At 38.4% G+C, this 23,754-nt stretch overlaps 1 protein-coding gene across 2 annotated transcripts in view; it reads left to right on the forward strand.

The window, feature by feature from the left end:
• The first annotated feature begins 619 nt into the window (after positions 1-619).
• The window catches only part of LOC137278221 (AP-5 complex subunit beta-1-like), a 68,383-nt gene continuing 45,248 nt past the window's right edge, over positions 620-23,754 (forward strand). The window contains exons 1-25 of one of the 2 annotated variants that reach the window (XM_067810438.1): positions 620-765; positions 1,935-2,026; positions 3,417-3,543; positions 3,788-3,916; positions 4,361-4,473; positions 5,150-5,198; positions 5,683-5,847; positions 6,584-6,658; positions 6,935-7,072; positions 7,922-8,069; positions 8,964-9,120; positions 9,948-10,037; positions 10,642-10,777; positions 11,209-11,344; positions 12,550-12,656; positions 13,150-13,222; positions 18,683-18,749; positions 18,884-18,936; positions 19,175-19,245; positions 19,851-19,929; positions 20,355-20,384; positions 20,643-20,706; positions 21,280-21,456; positions 22,196-22,278; positions 22,700-22,869. In XM_067810438.1, the coding sequence (XP_067666539.1) occupies positions 631-765; positions 1,935-2,026; positions 3,417-3,543; positions 3,788-3,916; positions 4,361-4,473; positions 5,150-5,198; positions 5,683-5,847; positions 6,584-6,658; positions 6,935-7,072; positions 7,922-8,069; positions 8,964-9,120; positions 9,948-10,037; positions 10,642-10,777; positions 11,209-11,344; positions 12,550-12,656; positions 13,150-13,222; positions 18,683-18,749; positions 18,884-18,936; positions 19,175-19,245; positions 19,851-19,929; positions 20,355-20,384; positions 20,643-20,706; positions 21,280-21,456; positions 22,196-22,278; positions 22,700-22,851 (2,646 nt within the window). In that variant the 5' untranslated portion in view covers positions 620-630 and the 3' untranslated portion in view covers positions 22,852-22,869. Of the gene's footprint in view, positions 766-1,934; positions 2,027-3,416; positions 3,544-3,787; positions 3,917-4,360; positions 4,474-5,149; positions 5,199-5,682; positions 5,848-6,583; positions 6,659-6,934; positions 7,073-7,921; positions 8,070-8,963; positions 9,121-9,947; positions 10,038-10,641; positions 10,778-11,208; positions 11,345-12,549; positions 12,657-13,149; positions 13,223-18,682; positions 18,750-18,883; positions 18,937-19,174; positions 19,246-19,850; positions 19,930-20,354; positions 20,385-20,642; positions 20,707-21,279; positions 21,457-22,195; positions 22,279-22,699; positions 23,544-23,754 lie in introns of those variants that run through there. The other variant, XM_067810436.1, reaches the window with a different exon arrangement.

Here is a 23,754-nt window from a genome sequence, read left to right on the forward strand (position 1 = left end):
TCTGGCATCTCCGTTATCAAAATACCCTCCTAATATAAAAATAGTCATTCTAAGAAGCCACCTATACAGATAAATACAGACATTCCTTCGCGATTACTATGTCTGATTCTTGTGCTATTTTAAACGTAGTCTGACCATTTCCTTTAAATCAATCCGTCTAGATTATTTATATGTTTCTGTTCAGAAACCGCTAATTTGAGGGTGTCTGGGCATTTCGTGTAACGACGAATTACCGTTATCAACATGCACATGCTCGTGCATGCACATGCACAGGTGTATTGTGTTGGTGTAATGGTGTGATTCAATCGTTCTTCTACTACTGTTGTCACGACCATCTAAAATATTGGCAAAACGCGACAACCTAACACAAAACGCTTTATAATAATGTGTTAAAAGTCATCGTTAATTGTTATCATTTAGCAAAATGACTTCAGTAGATTATTAAACTTTGCTCAACATCCATTGTGGAAATGGTATCATACAATGATACAGATTTTGTACATTTAATTGGTAATAATATTGTCATACATCATTGTATGATGCATTGTACATCATTCTTACACAATGATTACTCTCCAAAGTTTAACACAATGACTGCTCCCTTGTTACTTTTGTACCTTCAGCCTAAAGATGTCTGCTAGTCGAATTTCCTCGTCTGCTTCGGGCGAAATCAGGCAAATAGTTGCCAATATCCGACAGCATGTTGCGTTGGGCACACCTGAAAAGTTGATTGAAGATGAAAACTTTGTTTTCCAAATGCTTAAAGTAAGATTCGGGTATCTGTAGTCTTGTAAACGTCTTATTAAATGTCTCGTGCGGAAATAGTTCGTCTAGACTAGAGCCTCGCAGAGATCCACCGTCCTTTCAGCGACTAGATCTAAGCCTAATAGTGTCATCTAGACTCAGTGTCAACGCTTATTTGCTGTTTTACTGGGCTTAATGTGATATTATTGTTAGGACTTTAGCAGTGCCAGAGTTTGAATTATCCGCACCACATGATTGTGAGGTTGTTCAGGAACAAAGTTCAAGCAGATGAAATTTGCGTATCACATAAAGTCACTGTCAATTAGATCTACACCAGAGACCATATACATATGATCTGTGATCTACACATTGCTATTTGTCCTTTTGGTAACAGTTCATCCCGTTCCCCTATCCCAAATAATATTTATGTATTGATACATACGAGAAATAGAATTATTAACAAAACCTAACACAACACTTACTAGAGGACTCACAAAAATAACTAAAGGCACAAAAATTAAGTACAATATGTTGGGTTGAACCACTAGGTATTGCCACTGTTTATCTGAGGGAGAAAGAATATGGGGGAACTGAAGGAATTCTTTCCATCCTTTGTACATATCTAGTGTGTCATTCACACTGTTGCTTAGTGGTGTTCCATAAATGGTATAGGGTCGTCTCCTATTCTCGCGGTAAACACATTTTCTGCCGAGGTCGCCAATGTGTGATACTTAGCTGTTGTTTACGTCATTGACCAGTAACTAGGAAGTGGCCCAGGTCTGTGAATTATCAAAATTTTGCAGTGTAACGAATATGCGTGAGTTTTAACCAACTTGGAAAAATCGTAACTTTCCCCAGCCCTTCCCAATAAGATTCCCCTTCCTTACACCTAATAACATTACTTTCTTGTTGTACCTCGAGAATAGGAGACGCCTCGAAAAGTCAGCGGTGGACGACCATGTTTTTCATCGAGCTCAAGTGAGATAATACACTTGATGGATGAAGCAGTTGATAGATGCAGATGTTAGAGGGGGGATCTCTTCATTTAAAAACAACAAGCATACATACGAAAAGAACTGTTTATATTAATTTTTCAGCTGATGTTCGTAAGTATCGCGAGAATAGGAGACGGCAGTATAGATTTGTAATGTTGCTGCAGTGGGCAATATAACAATTATGTTTACTCACAGCTAATGGTGGAAGATGCAGTGGATACTGGAACAAAAACAGAATTCCTGAGGGTGCTAGAAGACTGTGGGGGTGATGTTCTGGACACTAAAAGGTAAATAGGACTCAGTGGATACTGAATCGTGAGCTTTGCTTTGGTTGCCTTATAGGTCTCTGAAGTGGTCTTTATAAGTACCCAATGCTAACCCAAGAGACTAATCTTTTTACATATTCCCTAATCAAAGCTCATTCATATCACTGGATAGGGCAAAACAGTTTTGAACTGAATATATATAAGTGACAAAGAATTTATCTTCAACCCAGTGTGTTCTTGAAATAATTAATACCTCTACTGGCTAGCGACCATTTTGTCGATTTTCTCCATTATTCCTTAACAGAATGAAATCAAATTTATCTTGATGATAGATCAGCTATTTACCGATGTTTTCTGCTTGTTTGAAGTTGTTGATAATGTTTCTCCAAAACATGGTCAACAGGAAGCGCAGTAGTATAGATTGTGCTTTTCCTACAACTAACAAGACCAATTATCGCTATACACACTAATGGTCACTTGACATACCCTGGCCTGTTTGGGTCTTGTCTTCCAAGGGATTCATATTTGTTACAACTACAATGTAAAATACTCACAGTAACTCGGATATTTAAATGTGTCAATGTGTGAAATACTATGGAAGTACAAGTAAAGCTGTCTGCGCAAGCGCTACAGCCATGTGTTGGCAATAATTGGTACATTCCGATAACTGGTCGCTAGCCAGTATATATATTATGCCAACAAAATGGATGGAGGTAATTAAAATGGGTATTAAGTAAATGGATATCTAGATTCAGAATGTTTGGCTTTGGTGTGTGATGATGATTTTAAACATAGGGTCACCCATTTTGTTCATGGGAGGTAGAGGCGTCATAAATTTTGTACACACGTTCTAGTTGGGACATAATTGATTTTGTACATGAGGATGAAGACTTTTGTGGACATACAACTTCTTTCCTGCAGTGGATGCGAGGTTTCAGTGTAGACTCTAACACCGTTATCAAGCAAAAGTACCTCTTTTAGATTCTACACCGAAATGTCACATCCACTGACAGAAAGAAGTTGTGTATCCGTAAAAAATTTTCATCCTCATACCAACTTCCACTTAAAGAAGGATTTTGTACATGACATGAGGGAGGCGGGAGGGGGAGTCTCTTACTTTGTACATAAATTTTACCTTGGGTCTTTCACATTGTATATACTTCTTAAAAATAAAAAGTAAAACTATACACAACAGTTCAGTTTGACACAAACCAGTAATACCAATGTATAAATGTAGAAGAAAGCTAAGCTCAGTTGTTATAAATGAGTCTTCATAACAGAGTGTATATGGTTTTATGAAAGTCTTTGTCGTGTTATAAATGCGATGACAACAAATATGGCTTACATCACTGTCTAATTACACATGCTGGTAAATTATTACTAGTTATTTTTCTTTGTACCATGTTTACAGCATTGATGAGGTTGCTTCCAATTTGTTTGGCATCTTCCGTCAATATGAGAGTCGAGATGACAGCACCAACTTCCTTATACAGCTTCTCATAACAGCGACCACCTTGTTAGTGAACTGTCAGAACATTGTAAGTCTTTATATATTGTATTGTGATAAATAATCACTGTAATATAACCTTTGACCCTAATGGTATCTAATATGTTGTACAAAATTTAAGTTTTCAAACCTCCGGTCCAATCAGACAACACCCAATAGTACTTCTAGCTGTCAAATAAGATGAGCACATTCAAGGTGTTTGAAACAATATGAAACCTATAAACATATAAGGTTTTCAGAATGACACGATTGTGATAATATCAGTATGTTTGCAGCCACAAGATCCAACTGCATCACTGATAGAAATTCTATGGAGTGTAGCTGCCAAAGTGAATGACGTCAGCAACAGGAGACTGAGGGCTGGAGCATGTCAGTGTATGGTTCAGCTGGAACAGACATCACCAGTGAGTAGTTAACAGGAGATATTTACTGCTTCTAATCGTGATTCCACTGGTGACTGGGTCATGTTGATGGTTTTCATAAAGTGGCAATACAAGATGAGTACAGTGGCATCAGTAATTTAAATATAAACTATCAGTAAAGTCTTATGCTAAATATTTACAGTGGCAAACTTTAATATTCAAGTCAGAGGTTGTTTGTCCTTCAGTGACAGCAAAATTTAAAGATTCAGGGAACAGCTCTTTCTCTTTTTCTCTCTTGGCCCCTCCCTGCATGATACCAAAGTCATGATATCTGTCTTGCAGAAACTGAAGACTGCATTTATTAACTAATTTAAACAAGGATGATCAAACCAAACTACACCAGAAACGAGGTCTGGTTTAAAGTATATGGCAAAATAATGCATGCATAAAGAATTGTTATAGGTTAAGTCAAGTATTTATTTTAAGGGTGTGATGTGGCGGTGGCGAGATCGACTTGTACAGGCAGTGAAGCAAGAACGGTCCGAAGTGTGTCAGGACTATGTGACACTCCTAGCAACTGTGCTATACCACATGGCAGGGTGTGTAGCTCTCTTACCAATGACCCGTGAAGAATTGATCTTCAGTAACCCATGCTTGTTGTAAGACACAAGCAGGGGTGTGTCAGGCTCAATTAAGCAGATCATTGCTCGTGCAGTTGATCGCTGGATTGTCTGGTCCACACTCAATTGTCGACAGACAACCGCCATCTAGCTGGAACATTGATGAGCGCTTCCTAAGACTAAGCTTACTCACTCAGTTACATTAGATATTGCAATATGCAGCTGCTACTGGAATGTGACAAATATGTTTTGTCTCATATGATAATTAACAGAAACCATTGGAATTAAAGTTCAAGATAGGTCAGTATTTGACTGCACTGACAAGAACTTCAGACAAACTCGAAATCATTTGGTTAAAACTTTGTTCTCCCTAAGATTTTCCTGAAAATATCTGGAAAAGTAAGTCATGTTAAGAAAGTCATATATGTTATTGAAAATATCTCATTTTGAAGGTCTTTATGTTGAGCAAACTTTGAATATTAATTTGGAATTTTGCGTACAAAAATGTTCAGTTGAACAAATGCATTATTTCCAGGTTCTCAAAGTGCCAAAGTTGTATTGTTCACAGTTACTGTCCTGTGACCTAAATCTGCAAATTGCCAGACTGTCAAGAAAACCATAAATGTAATATATTTTTTAATTCTTCTATTTTCAGTGATATTGGCATGCCTGAAAGTCCTGTGACCCCAGAGTTTAGCCCAAGGGTAAGAATCTTACACCACAACAGATCTAGCTAATTTTTTTTCTCAGTTGTATGACTACTAGCAGTATTAAATTCAAACTAGTAGTTTGAAACACACAAAAATATCAGAATCTTTATAGTGGAATTTAATAACACCACTGGTCCACTACAGAAATATGTGGACCACACCCCAAGTGCTTTTTTAGACTTTGGTTGTCATGTTAGTACTGAAAACGTGAAGTGTCTGTCTTCTTATTTTGTTCAGCCTTGATATGTTTGACATGATAAGAAGACACCCTAGTTCATGATGTTTACAGAGGTTTCAGCACCACAGTGGTACATTTTTCAAGAGCATCATCGCTTCAGGCCATTATCCCCTGATAAGCTAACACAATGTGATACTATTGACCTCAAATCCAAGTCACTCTCGGACTTAGTCTTCAGCATCAGTGATTTTGCTGTTGAGTGACAAGGATGCACATGTCCAGTCCACATGTCTGTTTCAGTCCAGCGTGGAGCGGATGGTGTCTGTTTCTGGTGGTTCTGGTGACATTCTGTCTGCTGTATCCTACATCATGGACCACAGCACCATCTTCACCCCAGCCAGGCTGGTGGACATCCTCATCTCACTGTCCGGCATAGTCCAGAATTCCCCCAGCATCTCTCCAACAGTATGTACACTTGGTTGTAGGAGGCAAACATTTTGTATTGTAAGATCAGCATTCACCAATATGATGAAATGTATGGTTCACTATAGTCTCGCTCTAAAGAGAACTACATCATGATAGTTATAACTGATATTCAACATGACTAGTTTTAAACAGTGATCCGTTCAAATGAGTGTATGTTGTGGCTTGCTGCCACATACCTTGTAGTTCAACTGTAGTCATTTGCATTATAACTGATATGCAACATGACTAGTTTTAAACAGTGATCCGTTCAAATGAGCGTATGTTGTGGCTTGCTGCCACATACCTTGTAGTTCAACTGTAGTCATTTGCATTATAACTGATATGCAACATGACTAGTTTTAAACAGTGATCCGTTCAAATGAGCGTATGTTGTGGCTTGCTGCCACATACCTTGTAGTTCAACTGTAGTCATTTGCATTATAACTGATATGCAACATGACTAGTTTTAAACAGTGATCCGTTCAAATGAGCGTATGTTGTGGCTTGCTGCCACATACCTTGTAGTTCAACTGTAGTCATTTGCATTTATGGAATTTCTTAAACTACGAGGCCTGACATGGAGCTGACATTTTATGTGAATGATCTCATTTTGACTTAGACACCATCTTTATCAGGTATCGCTGAAGATCTTGGGTACCCTGTGGTTTTATTTGGTATTTTCTCAACTTATAGTTAAATGTCAAATGTCGAAATCATGTATTATTTATGATTGCAGATCTTTAAACCTCTCATGCTTCACCACATGGCCACACAGGACCCCTGCCTCATGCAGATAATTCTCTATCTTCAGGTGAGACTAGTTTTCTGTTTAAGTTGATGCCTCATATTGATGTGTTACTCTGCAGAATCAGTGCCATATGTTATATCCATTTAAAACATGTTAGCATTACTTTGATTAATGGGAGACTACTCATATCAAGACACTGATTTGTTCATGTGACATTAGTGGACTGAGAAAGTTGTGGTCTTGTCATAATGTTCTTGTGAATCATTTGTCAGACAGTTCGATTTGTATTATCATAACAAGTTTTTACACCATTTCTGCTAGCTAAGGTGTTTGTTTCAGCGAGAGTACTCTGGAGAGATTCTCACATCATCTGAGGAGAAGTTATTGATGAGGAGGCTTGTGACAGCTGTCAATCAAAAATCCATAAGTCCTGCCTACAGGCTTGTGTTTCTTCAGTGGTTCCAAGGATACTGCCAAGTAAGAGTTCCTCTAGAAATGAGTTTCATGTAACATTCTTGGGATTGCTTTTGTAGTTGTATATAGTCTCAAGAAGATATACTGTTGTCATAATCTTAGGATTCACCCTTGCACAGTATGTTATTCCTAAATTAAATCATCAATGTATAGAAGTGACTTACTTTAATATTGGAGAATTAGGTATCTCAGGAGTACCTTTAAGACTGAAGAAAACACATCTTACTAAGTTGAAAATGACTTCACTATCATGGGAATTAACAATATGCTTCTTCATAACATTTCTCTTTCTTGCAAACTAACCTCTCCACTGGAGAGAAAAGAAATACTTTTATGTCTTTATGTAATAATATAATCCAGTGTATGTTTGTAGGAAAGGTTGCTGCAAATCAGACTGTGATAAGCTACCATCCATTGAGATTCATTGTACATGAAATGGGAAAATAAATGTTTGAAAAGCATTTCACTGAATTTATAATGTCCTTTCAAAAAGTGTTTGACTGTTTTATTTTGTTCAAGTAAACATAAAGTTCTGTGTAATAGTGTGTTCTACTTACCACTGTAGTATGCAACAGTTTGCTGCCACATCGGTGAAATATTACTGAGTGCGGCATAAAACTAAACTCACCCCCACAGGTTGGGTTTTTCCACTTTGAGACTTTTTTAACCATTCTCAATGTAGTTGGCATGTGCAGCATCTCTTTCTTACTGTAAAGTCTCTGCATTGAGAGTTTAAGAGTTACATGTAAGTAGAAGTCTTGTAGAATAATAGATGTAGACAGATCCCAAGATATGAATGGATAAGAACATATTTTATACCAACAAAGTGATGAGTGTGAGTTGCCCCTGCAGCTAGAGGATGAGGAAGACAGCAGTGTTATGGGTCATGTGAGAGAACAGCTGTCATGGCGACTGCTGCCATCAGTGTTTGACTCAGTTGACCTCCATGTCGGGAAGGTGTCAACCCTTAACATCTGCACACAACTGGAGTCAGAGACAGGTATAGACTACTATATGAATAATAATGAGATTCAGGAATCTTTTCAAATTGTAGAAGGCAAGTTGAAATGGTCATCAGTGATTTCATGCTTGAATGTCTTGACAAAGAATTAGTTTACTCCAGCCTACAATCCATCCAGTATTAGCTGGCACATTTTCATCATCTCCTCACACACTACATGGCCTATGGAGATGACACTTTGTCTGAATGATTTCAGCTATTGTGTTTGTAAAACATTCACACTAATCAACTGTGTCATGACTAAAGGGAGTAATAGAGCTTGGTGGCTTCAAGTATACCACGTTTCATTTACAGACCACTCACAATTTTTCTTTAAATTATGTGTTCATAATTCAGTGATTCGGTATGTTGTAAATCCAAACACAAATAAATGTTTAGCAAGTTTTCTATATTTTTCCTTGCAGATCAAGTATTTCAGTTTGTTTTCATTAGCCACAAACTCTCTGGTTCTTAGTCAAAATTTGAAAATGAAATACACTCTAAGCTTGTTGAAAACATGTGAAAGATGAGATCCCCAGGTAGTGAGAACCATATCTGCAAAATATTTGTAGCATAATTCTGTTCTGTCACTGTTTTCTCCCATCTTGAGCTGTCTTGGCTAATATGCACATATTCCCTTCATGTATTATTCATTGTTTTGCCGCTGTCAGATGTCAGGTTCCCTATGGGACATTAGGCTTTGGCAGAACACCGAGACAGGCAATTTGTTAATAACTGCTCATATCTGTCTTCTCTCAGAGTGGTTTCATTATTTACCACCATAGAATAAATCAATGCTGTTCTTTGACATCTTCTGATTCCTTGGAGATTTGAAAGTAGGAATCATTTAATCATGTGCCAGTGTAAGTCTGTGAGGCTTTGTTTCCCTGTCAGGTTCAGAGGAGTTGTCTCTCCTGCTGTCTAGCCTCACCTACTTAAAGAAGCTGACTGTCTGTACTGGGGAACATAAGGTGGCTGTCTCACTTTATCGCTGTCTCTTCAACATCCAGGCCAGACATTGCTCACAGGATATAGCCACGAATATAATAGAGTAGGTGATTTTTTTGTCAACTTCATGTTTTGTGTATGTGTGAAATGTTAAACTAGAAGATCATTCACTTCAACTTTAAGGCAGGGTGTGTCCAGTAAACTAGACTTGTTTTTGCATCTTTTTTTGCCTGTATGCATGTGACAATGCTTTGACTATTGAATGTTCAAATGCATTTGGGTTTATTTGAGTGTATCACTCATGTAAAAGTTAACCGTGTTTATTATGAACATGCTTATAATGAACAGTGGGTACAGCATACTGTGGTATTTTTCCAATCCATTGACGTTTTAGTTGGATTTGAATGTAACTAAAACAAAAGATCACTTTTTACCATCTCTTTCAAAATGATTCTAGCTCACCTGACTGAAAGGATCTTAATCAAACTTTGTTTTAAAATGTCACAAGATTTGGTATATGTTTTGTTGATAGTAGAGTTCAATACATGATCCATTATTCCTATTTTATTTTGACTTTTATTTTATTCCCTGTGCCCATACCCCTAACTTCCCACAGGATTTTGTCAGAGCAAACACCATCACATCAGAAACAAGTTGGACAATGTAACTGGAAAAATCATATGCTTGTTCCCACAGTGATAACTCCTGATTTTGGTTTGAGGCCAACAGGCAACCAGAAACCTCATCATGCTTATGTTGAGTGAAAGAGAGGTACCATTTAATTTTGCTGTTTTCTATATTCCAGCCAGTATGTGGCAGAAAATAGAAGCATTGTCCGTCACACATTGTTCCCATGTATGGTATAATACCTAGACGTTTCTTATGACAATCTGCCCTTGTTTATGCTGAATTGTGCCTGCAATATTGTAGAATCTGCAAGACAGTGTTAAGCAACTACCCGAAGCTGACTCCTCTGGTGCTGAACTTCCTCCAGTGTGTCCGAGACCAGGCTGCAGATACGTATGTAGTGTAACCCAAACACATGGCATGACTGTCGAACCTGCAAAAGGAAACTATTCACTTTCTCTCGTTCTTTAACGTAGACTTCATAGAGATTTATGAGTATGGCAGTCATAATGAGTTGTATCCCTTTGATGATGCCAGTGACGTCAGTTTGAAGGCAAGCTTGCCTCAGTTATTTTCCAAGGTTTATCAGCACCATGCACCTGCTCATTAGTTTCATATTACTGGTAAATGGCTATAACGTACATGTCAAAATATGCTGACATGCCGTGATATCACAGGAATTCTGTTTCAAGTGGCTTTAAAACCAAGGTTTGAGTGTCGTAAGGATACAATGAGCAAAATACTTGAAATTAAAAAATCATCAGTTAGAGTATGTCACAGTACAATGACACATCTTTTGCATTTACATTTGGTTTGCTTATATATTTGAAAAATTGAAAACACAATTAGTTTTCTTCATATACAAGTATTCATATTTGTAATTTACATTTACTGTCTGAGCAGAAAATTGTCTCCATTTTAAGAACTGTATTTGTCTAGCTGCACTGAGCATGGAATAATTTTAATTTCCATTTAATGTTGAATACTTTCCCTCCAGCGTAGTTTACATGAACATCCTGTCCTCTCTACACAACCAAGTTTTATCATCGTCCTCCGAAGATGTCCTCAGACAGTTTCAGTTCTACCTCCTTGTCCTCAAAACATCAGCTAATGAGGCAGAGATAAGTCCTCTTGTAAGTACCTTCATTTAAAATACATGAAACTGAATTATAGATTAAACACAATAATCATCTGAAACAACAGCTGTGTGAACATTTTGGAAAATGATTATCTCCCTTTGTCATTTCAATCTTAGAGAAAAATGATTTAGGAAGCAAGAAACATTTTCATATTCACTGTTCCATCTTACACAATTGACAAACTAATCAATTATTTTTCAATTTTAATCCAATTTCTGAGTTTCAAGATCATGATAAAAATAAATAGCATTTTAAACTCATTTCAAACTGTTCAAAAAGATAGTGCTATGCTGATTTCATGTGGGCTTCATGAATCTTTGGTAACCATGTTGAGTATTTTACACAGATAGTGATACTTAGTCAGTACAAATTCATGTCTACGACATATTTTTACATGTTTTCACGATCAGGCTTTTGTTTTGCAGGCAACAATGAAGTACTTACTGTCTGTGGTAGAGCGTGCTGTTAGTTTGGATCAGTGCAGCTGGCACCTTGGCAATGCTATACTGGCTGTGATTAGAAGTGTATTGCTGAACCACCCCACAGAGGGAATTTTCACTGGTAATATCTATTACCACATATTAGTATTGCTTTAAGAAATGCAGTCTGTTGAAATCCATCAATACCATTTTCTTCTTTGTGTGTGCGTTTCTTTTTATCTTTCAAGTAGAAGAGTACTATGATCTAATGAATAAAGTTGATGATGATATTCTGAACAATTTCTCTCCATAATATTATGCTGAAGTTACGTCATTATGTGCATTGTTATTTGTTTACTGTATATGTCCTTGGATGCACTGTTTATCAACATAGCTCACACATGTGACAACTACTGTTTTGGGGATTACACTTTTTACTGCTTGACAAGTATTAGATGAGCCAGCAGAGTGAACGCATTTGTGACAAGCAGGCAGGGCAAGTACACTGGACAAATACACTCGTTTGCTAGGTAGATTGTCAATTAAGCATGTGCAATAAATGCTCACCAAGGCATGAAATCAATACCGCTACTGTTTAACACACGTTTTGTAGTGCGATTTACTTCAGCAAAACATCATCACAACATGATTCTCCCAAGCGAATTGAACTTTTCGATATTTAGATGACAACCTGTTTTCCTCTTGTTTCAAATGGGATGTTCTCGAGGGCATTCCCATATATTCAAATTGGGGTCATTCGTCAGGTCGTTTCTCATCTAATACTTGTCAAGCAGTAGTTACTTACAGATTCTAGTACTCTTTGGGATTTAGTCCCATTCAAGAATGAACCTGAAGTTCTAAGACCAAGAGTTCGAACTGCCAGCACAGTCTTCATCGCTTAAACTTATTTCTCTTTGCCTAGTGTTTGGATATTTGAATAGAATCCACATCTTTGTTATCTTCTATGTGAGGTCCAGTGCATAGTCAAACCTTACTTGAGCAAGTTACATGAGACAGATTTATGAATCTACATGCCTAAAATGTTAGATCCTCCAAGAGATCTTCCATAGTTGGGAATCACATATCAGAGCTAGAAATCTCCCACTGATCTTGATCATTCCACTGATCTGAAGCTTAACACATAGTCATAAAGAAGATTGCTTCCAAGAGACCCAATTTAAACAACAGATCTGAGTTTGACTATGGGGTGAGACCCTGCTTCCTGGCCTACTCCTGAATTTTGATCATATTAGAAAGTCATTTTCCTTATCTCAGACATTCTTATAATATTAGGATAGGATAATCAGGTTAGATAGTAAGTCTCATCACCATCTTGTATGTCAACAGAGCTTGGTGACCTGCTTCATGAAACCATGCAGCACTTCTTGGATATTGACATTCAGGACAAGGCCAGATTCTATTATGCACTCCTCACTGGGGCTGCTGACAAGAAGGTGAGCAAGTTGAAGAAATGATCTCATCACATGCATCTCAAGTTCAGTTAACCCTGGTCAAAATCATGACAATTGCTTTACAAGATTGGTTGAGTGATGTTATGTGTCACATATCGATATTGCTGATTGGGGACGTATTGAGTCATGTTGAAGTATCACAAATCCATATTGAAAATCCGAGACATATTGAATGATGCTATGCAGGTTTGGTGATATTAGTGTGTCACATATCGATATTGTAGATTCAAAACGGATTGAGTGATGCTTTACAGTTGTGGTGATATCAGAGTGTCATATCAATATTGTAGATCCAAGACATATTGAGTGATTCTGTTCAAATCTGGTAACGTCAATGTGTCACTTATTGATATTATAGATCTAGGATGTATTGAGGGACGCTGTATAGGTCTGGTGATGTTAATGTGTCACACATCTATTTTGCAGATCCAGGATGTATTGAGTGATATTAAAGTGTTCTATATCGATGTTGCAGATCCGGGATGTATTGAGCGATGCCATGCAGGGTGGCCATGTGACAGAACAGACTTTCTCCTCACTGCTGCCAGGTGGGTAGGAAATCCTCTGAAATTCCCTGTATGTGAAGATAGTGGAACACTTGAAATTCCTTGTACTTCCATTCTAACTGAAATGGACGTACAATACACTGACCCAGTGGAAGCCTCCCTTTCCCGCCAATACGGTCACATGACCAGCCATGCTTATCAATCTCTCCATCACCCGACGTGGACGGTTGGAGGCACTTTGGGTCCCGATACAGTAATAAGTTTATGTTTATATTTCAGTCCTGTAAACTAATTGTGTTGTATTTGATTTTTGGATTGTAATTATTATTGTCATGATGTAAAATTATTGTTGAATTTATATATTTTCGTGTGCCTTGGACACATTCCCTTCAACTTGGTCTTAGTTGATTAAATCATGCTCCTAGTGTAAGCTGCAGCTGTCAGCAGTTGATCTGTACATATAATGTCCTTCATGTAAACCTGTTTGTTCTTTCACTGTTCACAGTGAACTTCATAATAATTTATCTAATTCAGAATTTGCATTCTATTTAAATATTGTTCAAAGGCTTGCTACCCCAACATACCCTTGGAGCATGGTTTTTCAGCAATGTGATTGTCCCTCCCTACAAATGTTACATCTATGACGAACCTCTACTACTTCCTGAGGTGACCCGTGAAGGGAAGAATAGGCCTTCGGCAACCCATGGTTGCCATAAAAGGTGACTATGGTTGTCGTAAGAGGCGACTAACAGGATCGGGTGGTCAGGCTTGCTGACTTGGTTGACACGTGTCTTCGGTTTCCAATTGCGCAGATCGATGCTCATGTTGTTGATCACTGGATTGTCTGGTCCAGACTCAATTATATACAGACCGCCGCCATATAGCTGGAATATTGCTGAGTGCGGCGTAAAACCTTCAAAGGGTCTACTTTCTACGCACTCATCTAGAATGTCTACACTCAACACGTCAGGTGCTTCTGTGAATCAACCGCCGCTTCATGCACCACAGTCACTGGACACAGTCCTCTTCATGCACCACAGTCACTGGACACAGTCCTCTTCATGCACCACAGTCACTGGACACCTGCCTCTTCATGCATCACAGTCACTGGACTCAGTTCTCTTCATGTAACAGTTCACCACTCTTATGATGAACCTGAAGGACTGCCGGTTTGAAGAGGAACAGAAACGCCAGTCAGCAGCTACAAGTACAGTTACCTTGCGTGACACTTCATCAGCTGCATTAGGTCTGCCATATGAAGTGGAGGCATCATATGCACACTGCCATTCACGGAAATCATCACTGTTGACTGTAATATCGCGTCACAGTATGAATGAAGCTCCTTCCATCGACTTGCTGAGTGCTCACATTCATGTATCCTCCAACAGCTGCAAGTGTTCACTCTCTACATCTCCCATTCGTCGGAGATGCCGTCATCATTTCTCTTCTTCATCAGGTGCGGATTCACGCAGGCATGTGCGAAGGATTCAGGAGTGGCAGTCATTCCAGGGATACACATAGAAAGGAGCAACACGATGACATTCAATGCAGAAGGACAGAGATGTTTTGATAGACAGAGTTATCGATCTCTATCACAGGAGGATCCTTTCTCTGACTCAAAGATTGAGATTGGTTCCCAGTACATATCAAGGAACTAGGACAACCAACACTACAACTGCCAGAGTGGTTGAACACCTACTCATCCATCTGCACACCAAACAAGCACATTGCAATCAAACATCATTCCAAATTTAAGTCTGGATTCTATCAAGGCCTGCTTAAAACATCGAGGATATTGTAAATCACGAAATTTTGCGTCACAATATTTTTGTGAGTGGCGACAAACAGACGTTTTTGCATCATGATATTTTTGCAACTTGCCTAATTCTCAACACATAGTTTAGTTTGACAGTTTCAAAGCTTATTGCATCTGAAAGTTCCAACTGAGGTAAGTCCAATCGCATACTAGTATTGAAGTTTGCTGCTAATCTTGAACTAAGTTCAGTGGAGTACTTCCTCGTGTATGCAATCAGTGATGTTTTCCTAAAAACAACACACTCTACATTGGCCAGATAAGCCTAAAACAGTTCAGAGGGATTAAATTATATGGCATGACTCTATTAAATTGGTGGACTCAAAAGCAAACTATAAATAATGTGTCAAATTTTAAACAGACATACACTTCACAATCATGTTGAAGTTTGTTACTGTTACCAAGTGACAGGTTTACATGACCCGTCCAAGGCCTCCACACCTGAGAAAGCTGCTCGTATGGAAGCAGTGAACAAGAAAAATAAAGACAATAAGAGTTCTTCTACATCTGACAAGTCAATGCAGAGTCGAGCAGAAAAGAAATAATAACTACTATTCTCCTGAGACTCAGGCAAAAATTGCAAAATATGCATCTGAACTTGTTGCAGACCATCTAAATGAAATTCGGAAAGCAGATGGTATTGTAAACAGACACATTGTACTTGCCACAGCACATTGTATTGTTCTGCATGAAAATCGAAAATGGTGATCCGATTCGTTTGGACAATGGATGGTCGAATTCATTTCTTCAGAGGTATGGTTTTGTGAAAAGAAAAGCAACAAAGGCTGCCAGGAAAGTACCATCAGACTTCGAGCAAAAACAAGAAGAGTTCATCAGCAGTGTAGGGGAGACGATCGCAGCTAAATCCATTCCATCAGACCTAATCATAAACTTTGATCAAACTGGTGTCAAGATTGTTCCTGTCTCCAACTTGACATTGGCCAACCAAGGTACTTAACAAGTGTCTGTGATAGGTGTGGAAGACACATAATGCGAGATTACCATGTTGCTTTGTAGCACTGCATCTGGCAACCTGTTACCCCCCCCTCCCCCTGGTCATTTATCAAGGACTCACCGACAAGTGCCATGCAGACTACAACTTTCCTGACGAATGGCACATGACATGCACGGTCAATCACTGGAGTAACTAAGACACAATGTTCTATTACGTGGATCAGGTTTTAGTACCATATACTAAGAAAGTAAAAAAGTCACTACGTTTGCCGGCCAGTCGGAAATCTCAAGCCATATTTGACGTGTTTGCTGCCCAAAGATGTCATTAATTCCTGGATCTATTGATAAAATGCAACTTTGAAGTGAGATTTGTGCCAGCAGGTTGCATGGACGAGTTGCAACCAATGGACCTATCCGTGAATGGGGATTTTAAAACACTGATGAAGGACCACTTTAGTCAGTGGTATGCAGATAAAGTGTCGGCAAACTTAAAAGACAATGTCGTCACAAAAGCTGTTGATCTCCGGATCAGTGTCATCAAACCTATCCACGCCCGCCGGATGGCCTTTGACACAGTATCTAAGGACAAAGAATGTGTGTTGTGTGGTTGGTGCCTGTCTGGACCATCAGACGTACTGATTGAGTGACTTTTGCGACATGTGAGTACTAGTTATACTAGTAATTAGTCTTCCTTCATGTTGTTGTCATTGCTTAATTGATTGTCCAGATCAGTTATTAATCATATGAACTGGTGAATAATAAATCGATGATAGGACACTTTGTTTGTTGATTATTAGTTGTTGTGTTCTGCCAGCAAACTGCGTCATGATATTTTTGCTAGCTCAAGTCATTCGCAATTTTCGCAAAAATGTCATGCTCGCAAAAATTTCATGATTTACAGTATTCTACTAGAGCGGCAACGGCAGTTACCATAGATCTACCCGCTTCTTATACAACGATAAATGGATGCGGCTTGAAAGATACGCCAGAAAGAAAGGCTTTACTGCAATGAAGGCCACACATCTTCAAGTAGCGGACTACTTATATTATCTACGACATACCAGAGGACTGAAAAGTTCTACAGGTTCAGAAAGGTGGACATACTTGGCAGCACTGAGCTCTTTTATCATCACGAAAATGGGGATAAAGCTGACTACAGTACCTGAACTACTCACCTTACTACAATTGTTGAAGCAGGAAGACCAACAACACAGATTTAAGGCTCCAGCTTGGGATTTAAATGTCCTTCTGCAACACCTTACAAGTGATGTCTAGAGACCAACAGACTGGTCATCACTTGAATTATTGACACAGGAAACACTGTTCCTACTCACCTACAATGGCACACATGTCAGAAATACATGCTCTGGACATCAGACATACACAATTCAACTTAAGTCAGCGTGAGATTGTACATCTAGGTCTAAGATGGAATTTCAAAGTCAACTGCCTGGACGACCGGACAGACAGTTCCACACCCCAGCAGTATCTACATTATCTACAGGATTTATCATTATGCAAAGTCAGAGCATTGAAAGTATATCTCCAACCAACTAAAACAAGGAGACAACATTTCGAGTGCCTATTCATCCCATTATCTACTGAGACACCTATGGAAGTATCCCACAACACTATCACAGGCAGTATGGATGAGAGCCGTTATACTGAGGGCCTACAAAGCAGCAGGACTTGAACCTTCGTGAGCTTCCAATCCACACGACGTGAGAGCCTTGGCATCGACACTCGCTCTACATGAAAACTATTTGCTAACAACGTCTAACGGAGGGCTGCTTTTGGAAATCAAATATGGTGTTTGCAAACCACTACCTACAGGACATCGCCTCGGAGGACATCACTGGCATTCACCAATTTAGGCCACTTGTTGCACAAAAACTAAGAGTTCCAAAAAGGCGCTGAGTTTCACTCACCCTTATATCATGTGACTCGTTGAGACCAAGACGCTCTGCGTAGTATAATGGTTTGGGGTCCATGTGCATGTCTTGAACAGACTTGCATGAGTGATTATGACCCGGTACACGTAATGAAGATACTTGTACATGTAAAGTGTCACAACTGGCAGCCAACAGAATCCAGCGTGGCCAGACCTACCACCATTTCTGTCAGATTTTGTAAGCATAATAAGCATGAGTCAGGATAAGGAATAATATGTACATGTAATTTTCTGAATAAAATTGATATTTTGTACATATCCTGAATCATTGCGACAAGCCCTCCCAACAGTCCCTCTCAGAATTCACAGTCAATCTCTTGTCGGGCTTATGAGATTGGCTGATCATGTGACCATATTGGTGGGAAAGGGAGGCTCCAGGTGAGTGAGTGTATTGTACGTCTGCTTCAATTAGAAGGGAACGTCAAGGAATTTCAAGTGTTCCACTATCTTCGCATAGAGAGAGTAGACAAGCATAATAAGCATGAGTCAGGATAAGTATAAAATATCAATTTTATTCAAAAACTTACATTATTACACACAGAAGATTTGGAAGAATGATTGCAGATGATCTAAAGAACCAAATGTATCAAGACTCCTTCATAAAGGTACAAATATCCTAAGTGTCACTGGTACTGAAACAGGATTTGTTTTGAGTACAATTTAGCAAGTATATTTTGAAACTTGTTTAAGAATTAATACAAAACCAGAAATTTAGTAGTTGCAGTTACTTTCATGATTGTGTGGTCAGTTGTGAAGATGTGTAATGTAAAGATCTTCCTTCCAGGATCAATGAACACACCTATGAGGACAGAACTACACCAGTTGAAACAGCCAATACTCAAATGGGAGAGGTATGAATTTTCTGTAGTTTTTCAGTTGTTCTAGATTCCCATGTTACATGTTTGTGATATGTGTTAAGTTGTGTGTGCATGTGTTTGTCTGTCACTCTAAATCTTGCATACATAGTTTTATTGTATTCTTGCAGGTTAGGCTTACAGCCTGAATTCAAAAGTGAAACCAGTTTTATCTTCAACAATGGTGAGTGAAGTTAGTGTGTTTAGACAGGATCAGGGGGACTCTCTGACTTGATTGGCACATGTCACTGTATCCCAATACATCAAAGCTAGTGATGTTGATCACTGGATAGCTTGGTACAGTCTTGATTACTAGTATTTACAGACTGCCAGCAAATTAAAATTATTAGGATGCAGATATTCTTGGTCAAATTATTTTTTAAGTCCATTAGTTTCCTTTTATGATCATTATTATGTTTCAGATATGCTGAGCTACATGAAGTGGTTAGACACTCTTAAAGTCTCACTGCAGATCACCCATAGTCTACAAATGGTAAGTTGACACCAATCGTAAGGTCAGGACATATAGATCAACACCTTGTAGGCAGTTTGTTGGTTCATTATGTGGTCCCTGGGTCAGGCAACAAAATATGCTTATCAGAATATGTTTACTTATTTTAGGCTATGCAAACCATATTCACTAAATGTACAGGGGAAGTGGGGTAGCCTAGAGGTTAAAGTGTTTGCTCATCACGCCAAACATCCGGGTTCCATTACCCACCTGGGTACATGTGTGAAACACATTTCTGGTAATCCCCACTGTGATATTGCTGGAATATTATTGAAAGCTTTGTAAAACTAGACACACTCAGTCCCTAAATACACCAATATATATGAAGGCAGTGAACTGTTAATCACATCAAGTGTACATTTTTGTCACATACAGTCATAGTAATTATATGATGTAGTCATCAATCCATGAGAAACTGTGACTAAATATAATAGTTACACTCTACATTATTTCATTCAAACAAATATTCCACCCTTGATCAGATTTGTGGGTCATTAAGATATTGCTCCAGTCATACCTTGGAATATAATAAAGAAGACATATCATACACTGATGTTTGAGCCCTGAAAGATGTGATGTTGTTTCAGCTGCAGAAGAGCCAGTTTGACACTCTGCATGCATTATCCATCAAGGTGGAGACCAGTGACATCTACAAACAACACAAAGGTGAGCTTCCTATCTCCCACCAAATCCACAGTTCAATAGCATCAGCCTGGACAGTTGGAGATTAGTGGCCCCATTTTCTGGCCATGTTATACCGAAATAAGTTGAAAAGATGCAGCTTGTTACCCTGGGATGTAACAAGGACTGGTCAGCTCAGTACCAGTATGATCCATGTTGGTATTGATGGTTGGATAGTTTGCTGTTTAATCCCACCCTGTGCAATATTCCAGCTACGTAACAGTTATTATTGTTTACAGAATGGAGGGGTTCATTCATGATTTGGTTGCGTCATGAATCATAATATCAGTTACACTCACAACCTTTGGGAGCTTCCTACTCTTCATGTCTCTCATGACACACTTTTTATGCTTTTATGTCCATAGATATGAAAGAGGATAGAGATTATACGTCATCTTGTTCAATTTCAGATGTACATGTGGCCTGCATGAACAGACATGGTGAGAACATGCTTGCTGTTTGATTATTTTGGTAGTGATATGTACCAGTAAAAGTAATTGCATATAAGTGAAGTAATATACAACTGTAAGTATCTCTTTCATTCTGTCATTTGTTGACTGGCTGTAAAAATGTTAATGTTTAAATTAAAACATCAACAACAAAACTAATATTTAGCAACCTTATGCGTAACCCAATAGAAACAGGTATCGTACATCTTCTCGTCATCATGTTCATGTCTTTGGATTTCAATTTTCCAGACAGTAAACAGCTCATTGTAGAACTTCAACCATCTTTACCAGATCCTGCTAGCTTTGACACAAGGTACATAAGTCACACTGTTTATTTTCACATTTTCCTGTGTTGAACATGTAAATAGTTTAAATTCCTTGCACGTGCTGTGTAGATGGTAATATCTTAGTGTACACAAGCACAATCCAGATAATTTATTCTGTTTAGATTAAGAACTGTGTTTTCAGATCAAATGTCTTGCAGCATTTTATTACGTTTTATTACCTCTGGTAACTGACACTGCACAAAGATCATCCACCTGTGCTAATCGTTTTCAAAAGTTATCATCAGTAAACCAGTTTGGTTGTTTGGTAGACTGGCACAATTTGAATATCAGGTATATTTTCATAAATGGTTGGATTAAGGTTTTGGGTGACAGTGGTTATCATGATATACTGAGGTGTGTTGCATCACACAGCCACTGGTATTACTGAGATTATGGCTTGTTCTTAAGACAAAACTGTCTTTCATAAGTGAATGTCTTGTTTTACAGCTGTTTATGAAAATGACAAAAGAGCGGAGGTTCATGGTCATAAAAAAACACAAACCAGTTGTATAGTCTGGAGTGGATTTTGAATTTCTGTGTTTGTTTCATTATATTTTCAGTGCTATGTTCGCCTCATACAAGAATGACACGTACTACTGTAGTCTGCCCACCACAGACATCAGCTTTGAGGACCTGCTCCTGCCTTACCCCTGGACCCACGTGGGACTGGAGGGCCAGAGCAAGTCACTATTCTTCTCAAGCCTCTGGGATCACATCACTGGCTGTTCAAACCCTAAGTGAGTGGAGAATTAATATTAAATTATGAATAGTTTTCATTTGGGCACAATAGTCTTTGGACAGCTAGATCATAGTTTGAGCAGACGTAAGTGATCTAGGAAATGTTTTCCCATGGCGAAATTGAAGTAACCAAACCCCAAATTGAAGAACCACCTCAAAAATCAAATCGTTCATATCTGGTGGTGCCTGTGAGTAGTATACAGAGCTAAATTTATCACATCAGTTTTCATATCATACCTTGTATCAGTCTGAGATCACATAATCAGCAGAAAGGATCATGGGTTCATTTTGGGGCTTGATCTTTAAACTCACACATAGGTATCAGTATTTATCATATGCTATAACACCTATATTAGAATGTATCTATTTCCAAATCAGTGAGGTAAGTCACGTTTTGGGGTAGACTCTGTCATATTAAACTTAAGCCAGATCAACAGACAGTATATATACTAAAGGGAGATAAGTCCAGTTTCTTACCACATGGGCTGATATCTTTCTTCATCAAAATGCATTGACAGGCCATATAACCCTGGTTATAAGTGAAATATTGGACAGGTTATGACAACCCCCCAGAGGTGATATAACAATCTCTATGTTGGTTCTGTAGATATATCATCATGAACAGGTGGATCATATCAGGCCCGAAGAGAGATATGAAATTTATATTATATACTTATAACAAATTTTTCCATCAGAATGGAATTATTACACATCTGTTTCTTCTGTTCATGCTTGCAGGGAAGGCCTGCAGTCTGTGAAGGTTTTGTCATGTCCTCTTTCGAAATTACAGCAGGAATGGGACAGGTTTCAACTTGGACCTGGTCAGTATATCTCTTGTCATTAACTTGGTATGACCCATGAAGATCCAGGTTAGAACTGATCTTCAGTAACTCATATTTGTCGGACACGACTAACGGGATCAGGTGATTAGACTCGCTGACTTGGTCGACGACATGTCATTGTATCCTGTTTTTGTAGAACGATGCTCATGTTTTTAATCACTGAATCTGATTCAGTTTAGTCCATACTTGATTAGCAGACCGCTAACATATCGCTGGAACATTGGCAAATGCAACGTAAAACTAAACTCAGTGACTCAATCACTTTAACTTGGTAAATATTCGGTACATGAGTATTAATAAAAAGAACTTAGTTTCCGAATATTTTTCATATTTTGGTTTCATTTTTAAGAAGTGTCTGTTGATGGTTGCACTGGAACAATTTGTTGTATTTTATTTGCAGAAAAAACATCATATCTGATCTTCCTGCCTGCCAAATATCATCTGCTGTTCAAAGTTCAAGAGAGGCAAGACAACTTAGTTGTGTCCATAGCAACTGATTACTGGAAAATACTTCCTCATGTTAATGAATACCTGTGCCAACTTGATACATAATGTTCATAGAGTATATTTGTTCAGATTAAGTGGTATGAAGTTTACCTACCACATGCAAATTATCTTCCTTTTGAGATGACCAAGAGTGGGTTTAAAGATTTATAGGTTACCAGCACTAGATTTAGTTTATGAAACCTAAAAGCTGATTTTCAGGCAGTGATTTCAAAAGAACCATGAACTGTCGAAAGGATTTATCCCCATAGTCCTGTTTATTTTTTGGGGTGTTCTTTCATATGTGTTACAACCAAAACAACTGAATATTAATTATGATCATTGTAGGGCAGTTGGATAGTGTTGTGGTTAGGGTGTTCATACATACCAAAAATCCAGGTTCAGATCCCCACATGAATAGTACATGAAGCCCATTTCTGGTTTCCCTCTGCCATAACTGAGAAATGTTACTATAATAGAGGAAACATACTTCCTCACCATGTGCAAATCCAGCATGGAGAATGTAGTTCAAGTCCTTGATTTTATCACATGAACACTGCGTGTTAAACGTGTTGCTGGAAATTGGCTGTTTAGTTATTGCTATTATCATGATCAGAAGAATACTTTTTCCTGAGGCATAAAATGTGAAGTGCAGTTCAATCAAAGGTGCTGTGATAGATAAAGAACATAATGTGTATGGAAGGTGAACTGATACATTGATATTCTTCAAGGCATTCCAAGAAATAAAGTACTTTTATATATGGCATCTTCTGTTTCATTTATTATCATGAGGCCTACTGCTTTGCATTCAATGTTAATGTTGTTGATTATACAATGACTGGCTGTTCAGGAGTCGGTGTGTAGGGTACCCATGTTATACTGTCTAATGGTATTCCTGTGGACTAACACCATCAAAATTAGCAACCACCCATACATGTGCATTCACACTGCTGTGTAAGTGAAGTAACTCAT

Source organism: Haliotis asinina, chromosome 3 (genome assembly GCF_037392515.1).
Source record: "Haliotis asinina isolate JCU_RB_2024 chromosome 3, JCU_Hal_asi_v2, whole genome shotgun sequence".
Taxonomy (NCBI): domain Eukaryota; kingdom Metazoa; phylum Mollusca; class Gastropoda; order Lepetellida; family Haliotidae; genus Haliotis; species Haliotis asinina.